Source organism: Garra rufa, chromosome 17, assembly GCF_049309525.1.
Source record: "Garra rufa chromosome 17, GarRuf1.0, whole genome shotgun sequence".
Classification (NCBI taxonomy): Eukaryota; Metazoa; Chordata; class Actinopteri; order Cypriniformes; family Cyprinidae; genus Garra; species Garra rufa.
The window spans coordinates 9812262-9836253 of record NC_133377.1 but is presented as its reverse complement, the minus strand read 5'-3'; the positions used below and the strand labels follow the sequence as shown (position 1 = coordinate 9836253).

The 23992-nt window shown below is 35.7% G+C and overlaps 1 protein-coding gene across 1 annotated transcript in view; it reads left to right on the top strand.

The window, feature by feature from the left end:
• The window catches only part of mylipa (myosin regulatory light chain interacting protein a), a 31801-nt gene extending 11216 nt beyond the window's left edge, over positions 1-20585 (top strand). Inside the window, exons 3-7 of the mRNA XM_073821992.1 lie at positions 10637-10822; positions 13224-13421; positions 13560-13724; positions 17233-17644; positions 19359-20585. Coding sequence (XP_073678093.1) covers positions 10637-10822; positions 13224-13421; positions 13560-13724; positions 17233-17644; positions 19359-19544 — 1147 coding nt within the window. The 3' untranslated portion in view covers positions 19545-20585. The remainder of the gene's footprint in view (positions 1-10636; positions 10823-13223; positions 13422-13559; positions 13725-17232; positions 17645-19358) is intronic.
• The last annotated feature ends 3407 nt before the right edge of the window (positions 20586-23992 follow it).

Sequence of the window (23992 nt, the reverse complement as noted above, 5' to 3'; positions counted from 1 at the left end):
ACAGTGGGCAGTTTAACTGTTCAGAACAAACAAGGGACTCATGAACAACTATCACTAAACAAAATAAAAAAACAGCAGTGGATCATTCAAGTAACAACACAGTATTACGAATCAAGTGTATGTAAACTTTTGAACGGGGTCATTTTTATAAATTCAAGTATTTTCTCATATGGACTACATGTAAACGTCTTTTATGTGAACCTTATTAACCCGTCCTAGAGGCCATTTTTGGTCTGACTATGGACAGCTAAAGGTTTTGTTCTTATGAGGGGAGAAATGAGGTCATTGGGGTGAGTAGTCAGCACTCAACTACGCTTACATGCTCATGATTATGCTCCTGCTAGTCTTTATGGCATGCTATGCGTGCCAGGCTTGTGTAAAGATGCCTGTATTGTTATGGAGTGCTTGAGTGTTTAGCATTCTCATCAGGGTCTGAATGATCCTGTTGATCCACAGAGGCCAGCACCATTAGCAGAGGCACAGCACACTTTAAATAAGAGAAGGGCTCTTTTAAACATTAATCTGTGCGCTGGTTTAGCTTCAGCCCGCTGGGAAGAACAGCGAGTCATGTTTATGAGATTAAACCGTGCACATGCTCTTACCCTGGCTTTTTGGTTCTCGTTTAGAAACATGAGAACATCCACCACGCTTTCATGCTTTCAACCCCACTGGTTTCCTTTACGCCTGCAAATATGCAAAACATGCTGCTGTGTTCTCAGGTCTTGTTATCTTCACAGTCAGGGCCCTGGGTGTTGTCAGCAGGAACTGGTGAGCGGGTGCTATTCAGGGTCAACATGAGCATGAACAGATAACTGCAAAGACAAACCTCTCGCCCTACATTCAGTCCTAACAAGAAGGTCACCAGCAATCCCAGTAAGCTTCTGATTACCCACTTACCTCAGGAAGATTATGATGCACAAGATCCTCCTGAAGCTTCATATATGGATCACAAAACAGAAGCCATAGCTTTGCATATAACACGCATGCATTGAAACGTTGAGCTGTGGAGATAACATGGAAACACTCCTGTTTGTTCCCATTCCTGTCCTGTTCCACCTTTTGGACCTTTTAAAAATTTTAAAATCTGTCATTAATTACTCGCCCTCATGTTGTTCCAAACCCATAAGATCTTTGTTCATCTTCAAAGCACAAATTAAGATACAAGAGCTCTCTGACCCTCCATAGACCACAAGGGTCCTACGTTCAAGGCCTAGAAAGGTACCAGAAACATCTACAAAATAGTCCATGTGACATCAGTGGTTCAATCGTAATTTTGTGAAAGTACACATTCAGCAATGTCCTCTGCGCCCTTTGCACACAAAATATTCTTGTAGCTTCAGAAGATTGCGATTGGACCACTGTCACATGAACTACTTTATCGATGTCCTTACTATGTTTCATTAACTAGGCTTTGAACGTAGTAGGACCCTTGCTGTCTATGGAGGGTCAGAAAGCTTTGTGTTCTGAAGATGAAAGAAGGTCTTACAGATTTGGAACAACATGAGGGCGAGTAATTAATGACCAAATTTTAATTATTGGGTGAACTATTTCTTTCAAATGCCTTATTAACTTTTATATTGTCAAGATTAGCCATCAATTTAGTGCAAACTTTACGAAAATCAGTCCAGTGGTAGAACACGCATCCATTTGGACATCAGGTTTAACATTTTTCAATCAGGTTTACACACTGCATTCGAAACTTTCGTACTTAAGTTTCTGGTAAAGTGGGAAAAGATCCTTCTTTATCCAGTATCTCCGAGGCATATTTTGGACTCAGTTGGGTTTAACTTCGCTAGGGCTTGATACTTTTTGGTTAATTCTTATGAAAATTGATTCTGAAAAGGCCAGATTTACAGTTCTTTTTTATCTAAAATCAGTAACACTTTACAAATAAAGTTAATTAGTTAACTACATTAGTTAATATGAACTAAGATTAATAAGAATGCACCAAATGTTCGGCAGCCGAAAATCATTCAGCCAAAAATGGCGAAAAAAGCTCTTTCGGTGTTTGGCCGAATAAGCAAAAAGGCTGAATAAATGATACCGAACAATGATGTGATGTGATCAAATAGAGGCCAAGAGTTTCTGCCAAAATTTGTCAACATTCATAAATGCTAGCATTGTAATTTCTGTTGTTCTGTAAAATAAAAAATAAGACAAAAATAATAACAATCATTACAACAGCTCTATTAATTCATTTATTATAATATTCTCCTTTACTCAGCAAGGTTGCATTTATTTATACATTAAAAAACACATGCCTGATTCAAGAAGGGGGTCTTAAAAATGGCCAAAGAATATCATTTTACTGACTTATTAATTTTAAGTTAAATTGTGCTTTGTTGGTAGGCTTTAATGTCTACTAGAATGTTAAAAAGGTCAGTGTTAAGTAAATTTTTTATTTTTTTTTTGCTTTATATTTGAAAGCAAGACAAAACTGTAAAAACTACATTTTGGCTATTTAATTTATGCAATGGTGGAAAAAAAAAAGTGAAAAAAAAAAACATGTAATCGGCCTTCGGCCCAGTGTTTAATTTTGTTCGGCTTCGGCCAAGAATTTTCATTTCGGTGCATCCCTAAAGATTAATATGTGCCGTAGAATTATTGTTCGTTCTTAATTTAATTTCAACATTTACTAATACATTAACATCACACGTTGTGTTGGTTAACATTAGTTAATGCACTGTGAACTAACATTAACAAAGATTAATAAATGGTGCAAAAAAGGTATTGTTCATAGTTTAATCATGCAAGTTAATACATGAATGTTAACAAATGCCACCTTATTGTTAAGTGTTACCTTAATCTATTTTTTCACTTGTTACTTGCCACAAATATAGCTGTGGTAGCAGGCTTAAAAAGATGACTGTGTGCCATTCCCCAGTGAAGTCATCTTTATGATTCAGCGCTAAATTGAGTTGTTTTCTGAGGTGTATGTCATTCATTAGTATAACATTTAACAGTACAGATGTTCTATCAAAAGATTCTTTGAGCTTATATCTTGCTCTTTTTCCCTTAATGTATTGATCATTTTATGCCTTAAAACACTAGAGCTCTCTTGTTGTTACTGGATTACATGCACTTCGATGACGGCAGAACAGGTTTAACCACATTTGTGGATGAACTATAGTAACCTACACTTCTCTAGAGCCGAGTGTGTATTACTCCAGAAATGATGCTGGGTTGTCTCCGCACCAAATTTAATTTTGTGGGCGTTTTTTCCGCCTACGGCATCATTACCGTTTGCAAAGTTGATGAACACTGAACGCAGAACCCAGAACACATCACTTACCAGAGGCGGTTGCTCACAAAACATGTCTTTGTGTGAATACCCGATTTTTATCTGTGTTTTCTTGCATGTTTAGGCGAATGATGATTAACACTTTGTGGGTTGGCGAGGAGGTGTTTACCTGTGATGCATGGAGCTGCTGGCCGGGTTTACTAGAGTTCGTTGACTGCGAGTAACCCCGCCGCGTGGCTCACAGCAATGTTATTTGACTAACTCTGAAACCACATTGTTTCAAAGGGCGCCTGGAAAGAATGAAACTCCTGTGCGGATTGGCCTCTTTGTTGCTGTCTCCGGGCAGTAGCTTCTCGTTTCATTTCAGAGGAATGTTTTGTTCTTTGCAGCAGACCCCCCTAAACACCTGGCCCCCAACAATGAGTCTGGCTCTAATGGAGAAGATAAAACAATTAGAAAGGAATTGGTGCAAAAACAGTGACCTTGTCATTTTAGGATTGCTTTGAAAGTGTGAAACATTTAAAACCTGTCAATGGTCGATTACAGCAACGACAACAAAAAAAAAATAGTTGATCATCTGATTTGACGATGCCATAAACTTAGTGAACTTTGAGCAATTTAGATTATTTTCCCCCTGCCTGCCGTGAGATTTGCTTTCCAGCCAAACATCTGAGGAAATTCTGCAGAAAGTGCAGCATTTGAAGCCAAAACCTCAAACCCACAAAAGCCCTCCTTCGCAAAGCTCAAGCTCACTCAGATATCGCACCATGACCCATTTCTTGTTAGCAGAACGCTGCAGCCGTTTTAATTGAATTCTTCCAGTTACACAATCAAATGCTCCTGCTGCAAAGTGAAGATTTCATTGTCTTTTTTTGTGAGATAATTCAATTCTCTGAAAATGTAGGGCCCTCAAAGTTCAGTTTTATTCTATTAGTCAAGATATTAGAGGGGAAGTTTCACTCTTGTTGCTGAGGTGTGACAATAACACTTGTACATCAGGAATTTATATCATAAACACAAACTAATGGAGTGTAGATATATTTATAGGAGGTTAACATAACCAAAACACGCATACAGGGTTGAACTGTAGGAAAAACTTACTGCGTTGTGTTCTTGTTTCGCTTATCGCCCCAGACAGGTGCGGTGGCATTGCTGATGAAAAGTACAGACAGACAGGATCGTATCTTTATAACATGAACGCCTGACCTTGTGCACACATACACTGTGTTCACTTTCACTTTGCTGAAAGGGCTATGAAGTTAGATGTAGTGAGAGCAAGCAGGGCCCATCTGTGGCCCCCGGACCCCCACTCATGCCCACTAATCTGATAGCATTAAGACTTCAGACTCAACAACCACAACCAGCTATTCTCAGCTGCTCGTGGCTGATAAAGTGTTTCCCTTGTAGAGGGGGAAGAAACATTTCTGCATACTTTTAAAGATGTTATTTGCATAATAAATGTAATGTAGTGTAGTGTAATGTTTTTAATGCCTAACTGAATGTTAACTGTAATTAAATGGAAATGTATTCTAGTTAGAGCTATCTAAATTTGATATTAAATGCATTTAGCTGAATTTTAGAGGGTGTTTTGTGACCCAGGACCACAAAAACGGTCATATAAAGGTCTTTTTTTATACATAAGTCATTAAATAAGCTTTCTATTGATGCATGGTTTTTTTGAATAGGACAATATTTGGCTGAGATGCAACTATTTGAAAATCTGGAATCTAAAGGTGCGAAAATATCTGAAAATTGCCTTTTAAAATAGTCCAAATGAAGTTCTTAGCAATGCGTATTACTAATCAAAAGTTAGGTTTTGATATATTTATGGATGGAAAGTATATTAATGAAACATCATCTTTACTTAATATCCTAATAGGGATGTAACGGTATTGTAAATACCGTCGTACCGCAATAGCAAATTTTTTCGATACTACCGTGGTCGCATGACTCGATAAAACCATAGTTCTTCTAAGAAAAGTTTGCTCAGGCGAATGGAGCGAACGGGAGGTAGCGGGAACTACAATTCCCATCAGCCCAGGCGTGGCCGTCATCCTTTGCGGTCTGTTGCCCGCCCCCCTTGAACGTCAAGTTCATTTTATTTTCGATATAGCGCCAGATCACAATAGAAGTCATTTAAGGTTATCTTTCCTATAGAACAGGTCTATACATTGTTCTTTTATTAAACAAACTAAATTGCCTTATGTTATTTATCTTATTTACACGAAGGCATGTCATTTCTGTCTCTACACTGTCACGCGTTTACAATGTCTCCTCCGCGAAAACACGGACTGGATCGCGGACTCCATTCATAAAAACCGAATTAACTAACGTTATAGCGCGAAATGCCACGGAATTTGTCGATTATTGGATTAATAAATCAAAAGTTGGTCTGTCACTTAATTCAAATCGCGATATGGACTAGTGTCTGTGAAAACTGAAATGGAGAAAGACCGTTTTAATATGAATACTGCATGTTCCGTTTGCCTCTGTCTGTATAAATGGAGAAGACACGTTTTTTTTTTTTTTTTTTTTTTTACAACACTCATACTGAAGCACGCGTGATGCTCCCGCTAATCTTTGGCCTTTGTATCTCACATGAACAGATAACTCAGTCTCCAAAGCTGCTGTGAGTGTCACTTTTACCGTTTCATTTGAGAAAACTAGCATCATATCATACTACGGTATACACACAGAAACTTCATGGCAACCTGTCAAAATAAAAGTACGGTTTAACATGTAACAGAACAATATTAGTCTTGTATTACTTTTGTACAGTATAATGTAGGTGTGTATATATTCCTATTTAAATAATTTACATAAAACAATATATATGATAAAAAATAAATATTACAACAAGATTAACCACTTAATTGTAGAACAAAAATACTACAATTATTATTTAAACGTTTTAAACTGAATATAATTTTTCTTCCATGTATTGATTTTAACAGTAAACCTGTTTGTTTGCCAAAAATTAAAAGGGTTTATTTTTCATTTGATTAAAAATAAATGTCTATTCTTTCATTTGATTATCAGAAAAATAAAAACACACAAGAATTTCTAAAAAAAAAAAAAAAAAAAAGCAAAAGATTGTGGAGCCCTATTGTTCAAAATGTTAAAACAGAGTTTTGGACTTATTTTTCCACTGAAATGAATGTTTTCGTTACTACACAAAGTAGGCTAAAGTACTGCGAAAAAAAAGTAACGTGGTTACATGGTTTAATAATTTTTTGTTATTAAAATTGAAAAATTGAAGTTCCTGTTTCAAAGATTACAGATAGATGGCTAATTTGTATGCCATTGATATGTTCAGTGTTCATGTAAACTGTTTAATAAACACTTCTGGCACTTTTTTCGAGTCTCTTCATTAGTTTTGTTTTTCCTGTAAATGATTCAATAAATACCGTACCGTGACATTCATACCGAGGTATTACCGTACCGTGAAGTTTTGATACCGTTACATCCCTATATCCTAATGATTTTTGGCATAGAAGAAAAATCATTCATTTTGGCTTATACAGTGTGTTGTTGGCTATTGATACAAACATACATGTGCTACTTATGAATGGTTTTGTGGTCCAGGGTCGCATGTAATTTCCTAGATATTATTGTAGTCTTTGAAATATAGTTAATGTTTAATGCTGAGTGTACTGACAAGCAAACGGAAAGAGGCTTCATCAGAGAATATGATAACGTTAAGCATAAGAAACGTCTGTTAAAAACAAGTATCTTGCTAATCTCAAACTTTTGAACAGCAGTGTGTATCTCCTTTACTAAACATTGGGCGTCTTTTCAGTGAACATTCACACCATTAGAGCCACACACAGTGGTGGATCACATTGTGTGGTGTTTGTTGATGACAAGTGGCTGCATCGGCACAGCTGCGTGTTTCTAAGATTAGTCTTGTAACGAACCTGACTGAACCGGCGCCGCGTGTTCGTCCTGGAGTAGCAGGAGTTTGACCGCTAGTAACCTCTCTTTCTCCCTGCCCCCATCAGCCGCCTTTGTTTTGCCTGCCAGGTAATTCATCACATGAGTCTGATGTCACCGCAGGGAAGTGCCTCGTCAGGCCGGGCGAGACTCCCTTTGTCAAACGGCAGGTCTTGTTTATTTGTCTGGCCTATGAATCCAACTCAATCTTTCGTTCTCCGCCTTTTTTCTGGTGTCTTTTTTCATCCAAAGTCAATGTTTATCGGCCCGGGGCTTTTGTCGGCAGCGCTGCGCGAACTGATATGCCGGTGTTTGTTTTCCTAAAGAGCCATCGCCTGCGTGCAGAGCAGGAGTATCTCCCAGCCTGTTTTTGGTGTTCCCATGCTCCTCTGTTGGCTTAGGAAAAAGAGGCATGCTAGAGAAAAACATCAGCCCCGTTTGGGCTCCAAACCTAGTCTCGGGGGACTTGCAAAAATTGACATTGTGTCCTGTAGTGGACATAAATGGACATTAGGGTATGGGGTCATACACTTAAACCTAAAGGAGCAGGAACTGTTATTTACAAGAAGGGAGGTTTAAGGACCCTGCTAAAACCAGCCTAGGCCAAATGTCCTGTCCCATCCTAACAAACAACACCTCAATAGAAAGCTTATTTATTCAGCTTTCAGATGTATAAACCTCAATTTAAAAAAAAAAAAAAAAACCTTATGACTGGCTTTGTGGTTCAGGGTCACACATTTAGTTTTTTTTTAAACAGACAAGTTATGTAATGCTTATGTTCAGGGAAAAACAACCTGAATTTGTCTGAACTGTATCAGCTCTTCATCTGTTCCTGGTGTTCTTCACAAACCTGTTTAACAGCATTATGGGTAAATTGGTCCCTAAACCTTCACCTGCTGAAAAAAACAGCTAAAACCAGCCTAGGCTGGTTGGCTTGTCTTAGCTGGTTTTAGCTGGTGGTCTCCCAGCCTGACCAGTGAAAGTGGCCAAAACCCCTCTAAAACCAGCCTGCTGATCATTTATGACCAGCTAAAACTAGCTTAAACCAGATAAGACAAGCCAACCAGCCTAGGCTGGTTTTAGCTGGGGGTTTTTTTTCAGCAGGGGTTGGGGTTTAGGGACCAATTTACCCTTAATGCTGTTAAACAGGTTTGTGAAGAACAACAGGAACAGACGAAGAGCTGATATGTTTAGGGGAAAAAAAAAAAAAAACAAGCTAAATTTGCCTGAGCTATAAGTATGACATAACTTCTTTGTTTAAAAAAACAAAACAATAAAACCAAAACAATAATGGGTGTCATAAGGGTAAATTTTTCTAAGATTAAGATTTATACATCTGAAAGCTGAATAAATAAGCCTTCCTTTGTGTTGTTTGTTAGGGACAGGACATTATTTAGCCAAGATACTTGAATCTGGAATCTAAGGATGCAAAAAAAAAAAAATTATTGAAATTTCTTTTTTTTTTTTTTTTCGTCCAAGTACAGTTCTTAAGCATGCATGGTACCAAGCAAAAATTAGGTTTTGATATTTATGGTAGGGGTAGGAAATGTACAAAAAGTCTTTATGGAACTTGATATTCCAATGATTTTTGGCATAAAATAACATTTTTGACCCATACAATGTATTTTTGGCTATTGCTACAAAAATATCCTTGCTACTTAAGACTGGTTTTGTGGTCCAGGGTCACATTTAACCTGGGCTAAAAAATGGTAGTTGTTAACATTTACTTAATTTGGAATTTTAAATTTATTATTATTATTATTATTATTATTATTATTAATGTTGCAGTAATTTAAATATTGTAAGCCGTTATAGTTGTTAACATTTATAATGTTAATTATATTATATAATATAATTTATATCATAACTTTTTTTTATCATTCACAGTGCAGACATGCAAAAACAAACATTTGTTCCATAGTTTGACATTTTTCAGATTTACTTTTTTCAATTTTAAGTTCGTTCTTTTTTTTCTCCTTTTATTTACATTTTTCAATTGTACACAATGAAGACATAGTCAAACTAGGGCTGTCAGTAACGATTATTTTGATAATTGAGTAATCTGTCAATTATTCTGGTGATTAATTGAGTAATCAGATACTTATAATTGTGTGTGTTTTGTGGTAATAAAAATGAACCCAAATGAATAATAGCCTTTAAAATTACTTTAAATACATATATAATGGCAATGAGGTAATAATTAGTTCAAATAAAGTACCAAAAGCAAGTAATCCTTTGGTTTTATTGAACAAAACTGTTAAAATAGCATTATCCTTTGTGATTTTTAAATTGGTTTAATATATCATTCAGCCTTAGCAAACGGTCTAATAATGCATTTAATGGATTCTCGTTCATAGAATGTGCCACTATTTTGCCAGTTACTCAATGCGTGCAAAATACAATTGAGGATTTTTTTTTTTTTTTTTTTTTTTTTAAATCAAGTACTCGAAGTGAATCGAGAAATCGTAATAGGCCTAACTCAAACTTTATTTTTTGGATTTCTATCAAATTTTCCAGTCCTGCTTTTCTAATCATTTATTGATTTTCAATCACGGAAATTATTGTGCCTCTGCAAAATACCTTTGTTCGCCATTACGGTATAATTCAATTCAGTTTAAATTAACATTTTACAGCTAAGCAGGAAGTATTCGGACACTTAGTCAAGGTGAAAAACATGCCCTTAGAAAGAATTAATCAATAGGGAAAAAAAAGATCAATAACAAACCAGAGTTCTCATGGCTGTGAGCCTGGTTTTTGTGACTTCAACGTCAAGTTTTATCCTTAAGTCTTCTGTCATTGATCGGTCAAAGAACAAATACTGACAGTCACACAGTGAGCTGAAAAGAGATCCATCCTCAGTAAAACACACAGTTAGCTCTCCTGAATTACAGCTACAGGGATTTATGTCAGCTTTATGTCAGTAGTGAGTGTGTTTTTCATGCTTTGTATGAGATGGAACGCTTACCGTTTAGTAATGCGCCGACAGTGTTCTGCATTGTTGTTTCACCAGCAGATACGAGAGATAAGACTGAGACTGGAGCAAAAGTCAAACCAATTCACACACACTTCAATGCAGTTACAAAGTTCTCCTGTTTGGTTTTTGATGTGAAAGTGACCATCAAATGGAAACCGTCATTTCTGCTTTTCTTTGACCTTTTGGCATTTTCAATAGATTTTTGGCCACTTCTGGTTTTCACTGTTCCTTTTCAAAGGATCAGTTCACCTAAAAGTAATGTCTATTCGTGGATTGTACTAAGAAGCTAGTACTTGAGCATGTGCAAGATGTTTTTGTAATTCAAGTTCCAATCATCTGTTTCAGTCTGAAACGGTCTGCATGAATTGCTCTCGCTTTTCTTGTTGTACCACCTGTCCACATCCATATGCGTTTCCTTCACTTTCCGCCAGCCACCTGTTTCTATTCTTAACTCGCTCACTTTCTTTGTCTTCTGTTCTGCTCTACAGGCACCTGTTTTTTATGCATGTGAAAGAGGATCTACATCGTGGACATCTGCGGATGTGCTCCGAACAGGCTGAAGAGCTCAGCGCACTCCTGGCCCAGGCCGAGTTCGGTGACTATAACCAGAACACAGCCAAGTACTGGTACACTGAACTCTGCAGCACAGAGCCCAACCAAACCACCATTAACAGGTAAACAAACATGCCAGTCACTTATCTCTATGAACTTTTTTTTTTTTTTTTTCCATCATGATTTCACAAAGAGTGTGTGTTCTGGGTTTAATAGAAATGACAGAAAATAAACATTTGCTGTGGTAATCAACATTTGCTTGTATTGAACCCGGAACTTTTCTTTCTAGAGCATTTAAGGTATTTTTCTGTTCGTATTTGTGACCCTGGACCTCAAAACCAGTCTTAAGTAGCACTGGTATATTTGTAGCAATAGCCAAAAATACATGGGTTAAAAGCAATCGATTTTTCTTTTATGCCAAAAATATTTAAATATTGATGATATTGTTTCCTGAACAGCAAATCAGCATATTTGAATGATTTCTGAAGAATCATGTGACACTGAAGACTGGTGTAGTGATGCTGAGAATTTGATTTGATCACAAGAATAAATTACTTTTTAAACTTCTATTCGAACGCACTTATTTTAAATGGTAAAAAATATTTCAAAGTTACTGCTTTTGCTGTACTTACGATCAAATAAATGCAGGCTTGGTGAGCAGAAGAGAAAAAAAAAATCTTTTGACCGGTAGCGTTTTTTTTTTTTAGTGTAGATTGCAGGGCTCATATTATTTTCAGTGTTGCAGTTCTGATTGTGTTCATAACAGATGTATTTACAGTCAAATGTTAAAAATAAAATTGAAACTGACAAAAATAAAATGTAGTATAAATACAACTGACGCCCACAAATTTTATTAAGATAGAACTGAAGATCCCACAAACTGCCAACCAGGAGAGACAACCAATGAGTGTACTTTCTCAAAATGGTACTCTAGTGTAAACGTAGTGATTTTTACCCTCAAATATATTTTCAGACTGGTTGTTAGTGGTGTGGGTGATTACTTACTGGACCCAGTCAAAGGAGCAGAGCTGTAATCTGCGTGCTCTTGTGAACATCTCATCCAGAGCCGTGTGGATGTAAACAAAGCACTCCTAATGCTGTTTGACTAATTACCCTGCTCCTTTTATAGAGTTCTGTTCAGACTCTTCAGCCTGTTTGGTTTAGATAATAGACAACCTAATCAAGTCCAATCAAAGAGTATTAATGAAATCTGTCTGTAGTGATTAATCGTCATTGTCAGCGAATCAAATTAAGACTAATGCGTACAAGAAGAAAATCAAAGGGCTTCATACAGGGAAGCACGAAGCCATGGACTTTGTCAGTGATTGACGTGTTATTTACTTGCTTATACAAAATAATGGCAACTTTATTGGAATCGCCGTCTTTTAAAAATATCTACTAGTCTGTTTTATATGGCTGATGCCGGAAGCAAATAATGTTGATTGCTAAATATCGTTTCAAGTTTAAACTATAAATCATGGTGGTTTTTTGTCATAATATAAGTTCGCTATTCTATTCTATTCCATTATGATTTTTTTTTTTTTTTTACATTATTAGTATTAAGAATAGAATATAATTATATTACATTTATATTATTACAATGATTGTGTCTGATTTGGTAGACATTATAATTAGCTAATACCTATTATATTATATATGATATTATATTGTTAAATTGCATTACATTTTATAATAAGTTTTTGTTTGTTTTTTTATGATGTATGGTTCTGATTTGACAGCTATTGGAATTTGTCTATCTAATTTATTTATTCATTTTTTTATGGGTCTGATCTGGCAGATATTGGGATTAGCTTTTATTATATTTATTATTATTATTATTATTATATTGTTTTTTTATATTATATACTTTTTTTATAATGTATGGGTCTGATTTGGCAGATATTAAATTCTTATATTCTATATGTTTTTTTTATATTGTATACATTTATATTATGTTATACAATATATTTAATTATATATTGTATTTATGTATTTAAAATTATATTATATTGTATTTTTATATTGTATGCATTTGTTAATAGATTATTTAATTATAATATTTTTTTCATTATACATTTTATATAAAATATTTTATATAATGTTTTATTATATATTGTATTTTTTATATTATATTATTGAATTGGCTAATATCTAATATTGTATTTTATTATATTATATCCTTTTTGGTTTGGATCTGATTTATATTATATTATATTATTTTATGGCATTTTTAAATGTTTTGAGATCATTTAAAACATTGATTTTATATAATTGAATGAATAGTTTTGTTCAATAAAACAATTTACAGACAAGTTAAATGGATTCATAACGTTTGAGCCTTCATATGTTACCTCCCATAATAAACATGATTATCAACTTTTAGTATTGGTCTGATATTCTTTCTCCTGTATGTTGATTTAAATCAAATTGAAAGCTTTTCCACATTCAACCTCTTGCACTTTTCATATGATCAGCTGGCATCACTTTCCCCTCAGACTCAATGTCTCTTTTGTTTTTTGGCAGTATCATCGCCAAGCACAAGGCTCTGGAGGGTCTGAGCCAGGCGTCAGTGGAGTACCAGGCCCTGCAGCTGGTGTCGTCTCTGGAGCATTATGGGGTGGAGTGGCACTGGGTGCGGGACGCCGAAGCACAGAGGTTAGCTATCGGCGTGGGACCAGATGGTATCGCTATCTGCCGAGAGGACTTCAGCCTGGTTAACAGGTTAGAATCTGGCACGCCATAAAGTGCTCTCGATTGCGTAACCGTCATAAAATAATGGCCAGCTCATATCTCAGAATCAAAATCAATTTGTGCCATCGCTGCTTTTTAGTAACGCGTCGCATTTTCCCTTCAATGCAGGATATCTTATCCCATAATACAAATTGCCACGCAATCAGGGAAGAGCGTGTACTTGACGGTCACCAAGGAAACCAGTGACAGTGTGGTCCTGCTGTTCAAGTTAATCAGTAATCGAGCGGCCAGCGGTCTGTATCGGGCCATCACAGAGACGCATGCCTTTTACAGGTGAGACCCATTTATGCAGCACCATAAAACCCTTCAGCGAGCACAATTACATTCTAAAACATTATTTTTTTTTTTTTCCACATCAATGTGCAGTTAAGCAGCTCTGCCAGGCTTAACTTAACACTCCTTGTGCAAACGACTTCTGTTACGTGACTGAGTGTCTAGCGTATCTGGATCTCTCAATATATGTTGTTCTTTGCACATTGTTATCATAGATGGGATATAATGATAATATGTCTTTGGCCTGGTTATTGTTAATCGTTCTGTTGTACTTTCTTCGTATAAAGCCTCTGTCAGCAGTTTGAATCGCTCTTTTGTGCTTCTGTTCTTTGTCAGAAAAGTACAGGATTATGTACTTTTGTTTTGGACTTTCTCTGAGCATGGTTTTCATTGCAAACTAGCTTCAGCCTTTCTTTTGTAAACTGGCAGTTGTGAGAACGTCTTGCATCGTTAAACATGTTACAAAGTAACTAAGACGAATACAAGGGGCTCAGTCTTACTAAAATGTGAAAACATGTATGTCGTAACATAATGCTGGAATGATCTAGAATTACATTTTTAAAAATGAATACAATCTAAAGTTCCTTAAAGAAAATGGAGTCGATCAATAAAATCCTGTAAATAAACAAAAATGAATTAATTGATTGACTGGTTGTATTTTATTAATGCATAAAATCCAATCAGTCAATAAATAAATTATAAAAAAAAAAAAAAAATCCCATCAGTTAATAAATCCCATAAATAAAATTCCATCAATTAAAAAAAAAAATCACATAAATACAAAAACAGTCGGTAAGTCAATGAATCCATATAGATTAATCAACAATCAAACATCAAATCCGATCAGTCAGTTTATTAAAAATTAAAGAAAAATCTAAATTTTATTTGTATTTTATTATGTAGTCAGTCAATAAATCACATGAATCAACAAATGCATAAAATCCAATCCGTCAATAAAAAAAATCTATAATTAAAATCCTTTCAATTAATAAAATTCCACAAATAAAACCCCATCAATAAATAAAATCCATACTTTAAAAAATATGAATTGATTGATTGTATTTTTTAAATTAATAAGTCAGTGAGTGAATCTCATAAATGGGTCAACAAATGCATAAAATCTAATCAGTCAATTAAAAATAATTAAAAAAATAAATAATCATTAAATCTATCAATCAATAAAACAAATCCCATAAATAAAAAAAACAATGAATTTATGTATTTTATTTGTATTTTATTAATCAACCAGTCATTCAGTGAATCGCATAAATGAGTCAAATCCATCAATAAATAAAATCCCTTAAGTACATCCCATACTTAATAAAACACTTTTAATTAATCGGTCAATGAATCACATGAATTAACAAATACATAAAATCCAATGTGTCCAAAAAAAAAAAAAAAAAATCAATAAATCTGTTAATTTATCAATTAAAGAATCAATCCCATAAATAAAAAACAACAAATTAATAAATTGTGTATTTTATTAATCAGTCAGTCAGTGAATCACATAAATGGGTCAATAAATGCATAATATCCAATTAGTCAATAAAAAAAAATAATATAGGAAAATCCCATCAGCTAATCAAGGAATAAAATCCTACAAATAAATAATCCAATCAATTAATGAAATCCCTTAAATGCATCCCTAAATAAATAAATAAAATCCCATCAATGAATAAAATCCTCATAAAAAACATAAATACATCCCATAAATTGAATAAAAAAAATGAATAAATGAATTGATACATTTATTTGTATTTTATTAATCAATCAGACAGTGTCAATAAATCAACAACTACATAAAACCCCATCAGTCAAAACTAAATAAATAAATAAATTCCATCATAAAAACAAATACATCCCATAAATACAAACAATGAATGAATTGCTTTATTTGGATTGTATTAATCAATCAGTCATTCAGTCAGCCATTAAGCAACAAATACATAATCCAATTAGTCAATAAAAAAAAAATCATGGATGGATGGATTTTTTTTTTTTTTTAACTTAGTCTGTCTATTAATCACACAAAAACGTAAATGAACCAACAAAAGCATACAATTCACTCAGTCGATACAAAATTAAATAAATAAAATCGCATCAATTTAACTTAATCCAATCAGTCAAGAAATAAAGTCCCATAAAAAAAAAAACAATGAAAGAATTGATTAATTTATTGACTGCCTGGTTAATAAAATGCAGTCAATTGCACAAATGAATAAACAATTACATTACAATTTAATCGGTCAATAAATAAACAAACAAATAAAAATAAATCTAAATAAATTCCCATCAATAAATGAAATCCGATAAATTCAACGAAAGCGAGCTGCCATTTTTGGACCAGTTTTGATGACCATTAATGTGCTTTCTCCCTAAAAAATTCACCAAAACATTTTTTAATTCTCTCTTTTTTCCAATGCTAATTACCATAATACAGTCATGTTTTAATTGGGAAGAAAATGTGTTTATTTGTCATGGAAATGTCACAGTGAAACAGAACATAATTAAGGAAAGGAAAGGAGGTGAAATGAGGCCAAGTATGGTGACCCATACTAGGAATTTGTGCTCTGCATTTAACCCATCCAAGTGCACACACACAGTAGTGAACACACACACACACACCATGAACACACACCCGGAGCAGTGGGCAGCCATTGCTGCGGCGCCCGGGGAGCAGTTGGGGGAAAGGTGCCTTGCTCAAGGGACTCACCTCAGTCGTGGTATTGAGGGTGGAGAGAGTGTTGTTTATTCACCTTCCCCACCGACAATCCCTGCCGGACCTGAGACTCGAACCCGCAACATTTGGGTTGCAAGTCCGACTCTATAACCATTAGGCCACGGCTGCCCCCAAAAATGCTTAAATGCTGATCCTTATGCAAAATCTTTTGTTTTGTTTTTTCCATTTTGAACAGAACCTGCTGATAAACAGACAATTAAAATGCTGGGTTTGGTTCAATCTTCAGAGACATTACTCTGTAGCAACATCTGTTCCCATTATTAAACCGATGGCAAACTTGCACTACAAAGGTGAAACAGAAGTGTGCCGTTTGGATGCATTTACACAGTAATCACAACTATATATTTTGATACTAAGGGCTGAGGTGGGTCAGAGCTGACATAATTTAAAGTAGCTTTTACACAACATTGCATCGTTACACTGAATTTTAAACCGACAAAAAGCAACATTAACTTCTGTGCAAAGAATCTCTAGACAGCTTAATAAACCATCTTTCACCTGTTTAAATGTGTGTATGAGGTTTCCTCGGCCCTCGATAAGAGCTTTTATTACCAAGGCGTTGGAGAACAGCTGCTGATCTCTACCCTTGAACTCTAACAAGCGGCAACATCCTTCATTTTCACAACTACAGCGCCTTTCCAGTCGGCCATTATCGCTGATGGATAATGGATCGTTTGAGCTGCTGTGTGGCAGGCGCCGAGCAGATAATGTGCTGGCGTGTAATATGCGGTCTCGCTCACCCATCGCTCTTGTTTTTGTCTGCAGGTGTGACACTGTAACAAACGCTGTCATGATGCAATACAGCCGGGATTTCAAGGGTCACCTGGCGTCGCTTTTCCTCAACGAGAACATCAACCTTGGCAAGAAGTACGTGTTCGACATCCGGCGGACCTCCAAGGAAGTGTACGACTACGCCAGACGCGCGCTGTACAACGCCGGTATTGTGGACATGATGTCGAGGCCGGGGGAGCGCACACCGTCGTCCCGCTCGCCGTCTCGAGACCAGGAGGGGACGCTGGATTGCGGGGGCTGCCAGCAGAGTCGCTTGCTGCAGGAGAAGCTGCAGAAACTGCGGGAGGCGCTGCTGTGCATGCTGTGCTGCGAGGAAGAGATCGACGCCGCGTTCTGCCCCTGCGGTCACATGGTGTGCTGCCAGAACTGTGCTGAACAGCTGCAGGTCAGAGAACATTTACAGTACGTTTTACCAGAAAGCTGTGTCAGAAATGTCAGGGTGATAAAGCTGTGCTGATATTATAATAAAGAAAAGTAGTTTGGGATAATCTTTTAGTATTACTTCCTAAAAAATGTATATCTTAAAGTTTGAAAATCTTAATGTATATTTTCTGAAGTATTTTATTATTTTAAAGTCATGTGGTTACACCCACGTGTCAGAAATGAAACAAAATATCAGGCAAGGCTAGTTCAGGTTGTAAAGTTTCATGTGGTTTGACTCCCCAAAACCATAATAATGAACTAATTTTTGCTTAAATAAATACTGTCATAACATGATTCCAAAAGATTCTAAAAATTTTTTTTTTTTTTTTAATCCAATCAATTAAAATCCCATCAATCAATGAAATCCCATAACTAAATAAAAAAAAAAACAATGAATGAATTTAATTGAATTGTATTTTATTAAACAATCAATTTTATTTGTGTATATATAAAATCTATAATCGCATCAATTCAACTTCCAAAAATATTAATTCCTAAAAATGTATATGTTGCATTTTTTTTTTTTGTCAAATTAATTTGATAAAATGACCTCTTAAAATGAATATAAAGTAAAAATTAAAAAATCAGTTAACAAGCAAGGCAATTTTATGTGGTGCGACTCCATAAGAAGCACAATAATTATTTTTTTTTAATTCATAAATGATTAATTAAATCAATTGTGTCATTACGTAATTCTAAAATATTCTAAAACTACATTTTTAAAAGTTAGTAAAATTGAATCAAATTTCATGAATAAAAATTAATAATTTCATGAATAAAAATTTAAAATGTTTCTTTTTTCCTTGACTTAGTTATATTTATACTTTAACAAAAAAAATGTTTAGATTTGAAAACATTGATTAATGATTATAGTAGTAGAACAGTTTTTATATATAAAAACTGTTCACAGGTTTAAAGTGTACAAAACATTTGTTCTTTTTTTTTTTTTTTATTGGGCCATTCTAAAATGAAATGTTAAAATTAATGTTTAGATATGAAATAAACGGGTAATGATGCCTAGTTTTGCATAATCCAATAAATTGCTTTCTTATTAGATAATTTTCTCTTTTAATTTATAATTTTGATAGAAATGAACCAAGATTTAAGGTCATTGCGTTTAAAGTCACTGAGTCCGAATTTTTCGTATGCGGTTTTTCATATTCATAATCCAAAAATTTCATCCGTTGCCAAAAAAAAATCACAAAACAAAAACTCCTCAAATGCTTTCTACGGATGCGAAAAATGCCAAAAAAATCGAAATTTTATGATGGGCGAAAATTTCCGAGGCAGTGTGCAAATGTGATTGACATAACGTGACGTCGCATTTTTGACGCTTTTGCAATGACATTTATTCATAACAGACAGTTGTGTAATGCAGTGAGCTTTATATATTTACAACTCTTCATATCACAGGCCTTACAGACTTGAGACGTGTTCCTTTAGCATGTTTCTATGTCACACTCACTTTTAGATAACACAGAACTACTAATTGCTGTGCAAACACATTTACTGTGATATAAGCAGTAAGAAAAATCTCATCTGTTGACGCCGCCCAGCCGTAATTGCGACTATCTATGATATGACTGTTATTTGCAGGCAATATAACAATATCCCTAGCATGTTACTGTGCCGGTTAACTGACTTGACTGACTAGGCCGCTTGTTATCTCCATACAGTCATGCCCGGTGTGTCGGTCAGAGGTGGAACACGTCCAGCACGTCTACTTGCCTGCATGCACCAGTCTGCTCAACCTGACCATCGGCGGAGGCGACAACAGCCCCGAACCCATCCACCGAGGCATGGCCTCCCACACCTGCACTACCGACGACTACAACACCACTGAAAAAATCTACCAAAACTAAGCTGGCCTGCCTCTCTTCCACAGGACTTTGAGTTCATTTGACGTGGCAGCCGACTAAGAGTCTGGGTTGCTCCTCAAACAAAAAAATGAAGGAGCTCTTGATGTTTGTGAATGTTTTTGTTTTTTAAATTAATTGTATCAGTTGATCTGATAAATGTACTTTTGAGTGTTTGCTTTTTGCTTTTCCATACGCAGCAGCATGCAGAACGTTTGATATTTTTGCCTCATAACCTGCACAAATCTGTATGCCGTGAGGAAATGTATTGTTTAGGAAGCTTCTCCCTAATTTAATTGAATTTTATATTTGCTTTTAATATGCAGCGTCCGCTTTTCCTTTTGCTGTGGATTTGAGTTTGTTTTAGTTTTGTTTTGAGTTTTTTTTTCGTCGTTTCCATGCCAATGAAGAGGTATTTATGGCGAGGGGCACAAACCCTCGCAGCACTTTGAGCAGAGAGGAAGTCGTCAAACTACTGATCCTCCATTCATATGTAGATTCGCAGCTTCCAGAACCGACTCTCCAAGCCCGACTGGCAAACACTCCTTGAGGCCCGGAGCTTTTCTTTCACAGTTATGGTCAACCAATGATTTGCTTTGAATTTAAAGGGTACTGAATGATCTCTCAGTGCAATGCTAACCGTTTTAAGAGATTTTGACCTTTTATGTTTTGTTTTGTTTTTTGTGAAAGATGTGGGAAGTTCTTTTATAGGAAGGCTAAAAAAAGATTATCTAATCGACACTGTCACTTTACCAAGGAGTTTCCTAAGTGTATTGTTCCTAGGGGTTTGCCTTAATGTAGCAGCAACACGGTGTGTTTGATATGCATTCTTTCTTTGCACAGACTATTATTGAGAGATGAAGAGGACTATTTTCTTTACTGCTGATATCAAACAGTCACAGCAGGGGATATTTTTTCAATTTGTACAAGTAGGATTTGTTTCTGTTTGTTTGAAGCAAAAACTATGCTCTGTAAATATAGAAACAACTCTCAAACTTTTATATTTCTTTGAACGAGAGGTATTAATAAAGCTGTTTTTTAAACTAACGCTGTGTGCGTGTTTTTTTTTGACAAAGCGTCCTAGTTTCTTGTTTTGTTCACTTTAATGGAAATGTGCTAGTAATAAATTTACTTGGGTATATTATAAACTGCAAGTTAAAAGTTATAAAGCGCAACTTCTGACCCTTCAGAGCACAAACCGACTGAGGGCAAAAGTCTCTGAGTCATCAGGCATTAGTGTTGACTCAGGTTAGACTCACGGTGAGAACTGGTATATTTTGCCAACAGAAGAAAACAATGGAAAGTGTATGCGATTAGTTTAGGCTTGAATATGCCTGACAAAATCCTCATTTTAAAATTTTAGAGTGCCTCACATTGTCTGATCGAAGTAGACATGATATGGTACTCACTTTTTGTATCCGCATCTATTATATATATATATATATATACAGTGCCTTGCAAAAGTATTCATACCCCCTTTTTTTTCACTTTTTATGTTGCTGCCATATGTTAAACCGCTTTAAATGACTTTTTTCATTAATCTTAACTCCATACACCGTCATGGCAAAGCAACAAAACTGGTTTTAACATCTTTGCAAATTTATTACACAAAAAACTTAAATGTTTTAAATGTTGCATTAGTATTCATACCCTTATATGGGACTGTAGGAGAAAGATCCATGAACTGAACTGAGTGTCAGATTCAGAAACATACAAAATGTGCAGACCAGTGGGCCCTGAGGACTGGAGTTGAGAACCAATGGTCTTAGAGCTGAAAATGCATAGCAGGGCAAAAACCAAGCCCTGAGATTAAAAAAGAAAGAAACTGTAGAGCTCAGAATCAGGATTGCATCTGGGGAAGAGTTTAGAAAAAAAAATGCTGCTTTAAAGGTTCACAGAAGCATGTAGTCTCAAATATCCTTAATGGTAGAAGTGTGAAACAACCAGGATTCTGCCCAGAGCTGGCCTCCTGGCAAACCTGAGCAACTGATAGAGAAGGGCTTTGGCTAGAGTGGTGACCAAGATTTTGATTGTCACTCTAATTGAGCTGCATGATCATACGTGGAGATAGGAGAAACCTACAGAAGGACAAACATCACTGCAACACTCGACCGATCTGGGCTTTATGGGGGTGTGGTGAGACTCAATCCTCTCCTCAGTGAAGACGTACAAAAACACACTTGGCATTTGCAAAAAAAAAAGCACATGAAGGACCCTCAGACTATGAGAAATGAGATTCTGTGGTCTGATGAAGCTCAATTCTAAGCGTCATGTTTGAAGGAAACCAGGCACTGCTCATCACCTGCAGAGTACCATCCCAAAAGTAAAACATGGTGGTAGGAGCCTCATGCTGTTTTTCAGTGGACTGAAGGACTCGTCGGAGGAGAAAAGCTCAATGGATTCAAATATAGAGATAGTCTTAATGAAAACCCAGTTCAGAACATTCAGAACTTCAAACTGGGCAAAAGGTCCACCTTCCATCTGGACAATGACCGTAAACACACAGCAATAGTGGCTTATAGAAACATGAAAATGTGCATTTGCCCCCATCCAACCTGAGCTTGAGAGGTGAAGAGGTTAGGAGAAGAATGGCAAATAATTGCCAAATGCTGATATTCAAAGCTTGTCTCTTCATACCCAAAAAGACTAGAGGATGTAAAGATGCATCAGCTAAGTACTGAGTTAAGAGTATGAATACTTATGCAATACACTTATGTCATATATATATACAGTGCCTTGCAAAAGTATTCATACCCCTTCATTTTTTCACATTTTGTTTTGTTGCAGCATTATGTTAAACTGCATTAAATTAGTTTTTCCCCACATCAATTTACACTCCATACACCATAATAATGACAAAGCAAAAACCAGATTTGCAAATTTTACAAATTTATTAAAAATAAAACACTGAAATAAGTACATTGCATAAGTATTTATACCCTTAACTCAGTACATAGTTGAAGCAACTTTACAGCCTCAAGTCTTTTTGGGTATGATGCGACAAGCTTTGCACATCTGCATTTGGCAATTATCTGCCATTCTTTGCCTCACCTTTTCACCTCTCAAGCTCTGATCAGCTTGGATGGGGGCTGGCAGACATTTTCTAGAGTCCTAGTTGTTCCAATCGTCTTCCATTATGGATAATGGAGGCTACATGCTTCTGTGAACCTTCAGTGCAGCAGATTTTTTCTGAACTCTTGCCTAGATCATTGCCTTAACGCAAGTCTGTCACTGAGCTCTACAGGCTTGACCTCAGGACTTGGTTTTTGCTCTAGACCTTTTCTGAGAGGTGTGTGCCTTTCTAAATCATACTTATTCAAATGAATTTGCCACAGTTTAACTCCACTCAAACCTGTTTTGTGCTTTGTCATTATGGTGTATGAGATGTAGATTGATGTGGGAAAAAAGTAATTTAAAGCAATTTAACATAATGCTGCAACAAAACAAAATGTGAAAAAAATGACAAGGCACTGTATAATGAATTAAAACTCTTGAAAAAGAAAACATTTAACAAAATAACAAATACAAATCTTTACTGGTAAATTACCATTAAGAGATTATGTATGAACAGGAATTTTTCAAAAATACTGGCAAATTTGTTCTGGCAAACAGTTACCAGTAAACTGCCTATATACCGGTGTGAGCACATCCGAGTTCAAAACATGCTGAAATAAGACGTCTACTTTGGGCCAATCATAACATTCTGATGTAGATGACGCTTTTACTCCACACTGTGTAGTTTTGGTTTTAAGGTTTTAAGTCATCTAATTTAATGGCTGTATCCGAATACCTAGGCAGCTGACTTGTTGCCTCACTGCCTTATCTGGGAATTACTTCACAGGCAGTGTTTGCGCTACAAAGCACCTCACGAAATTGATTCCGAACACGGTTTAATGATCTACATCAAAATAGAATGAGCTTTGGTGATGATGAAGTAAATATTTAATTACTTTAACACTAATTTCTCACTAAAAAATAACATTGAAAAGGAAACATGTACACAAACTGACCACCAAACGCAACTTTCAGACGCATCTTTATTTATTTCCTCAACCATCACATAATAGAACGGCAAGATTGTGGTTCTAAGACAGCGAAGTTATACATCTATGCTCCTTCAAAAATTAACCAGATGAAGGTATCTGTGGAGGCAGGAAGTCAAGCTAATATTTGATTCGAACGTGCCTTGATGCCCTTTTACCTTGAAATGTCGTCTGAAGGCAGCATTTTCCCGTTTTTGGATGCAGACGGTGTCTGTGGGCCAAAAGCAGCTGCATAATTGTGAACATTTCACATGTAAAATTAAAACATCAACAAAAACACTGACTGCATTTACCCTGCCATGTTTACAAACACAACATCTGGGGTCCGTTCTTCGTAGCTGGATTTGATTGTTGACGATTTTGCGTGATCTTGGATCGTTCGGTTCTTCGAAGCTCATCCGCGACTTGCTG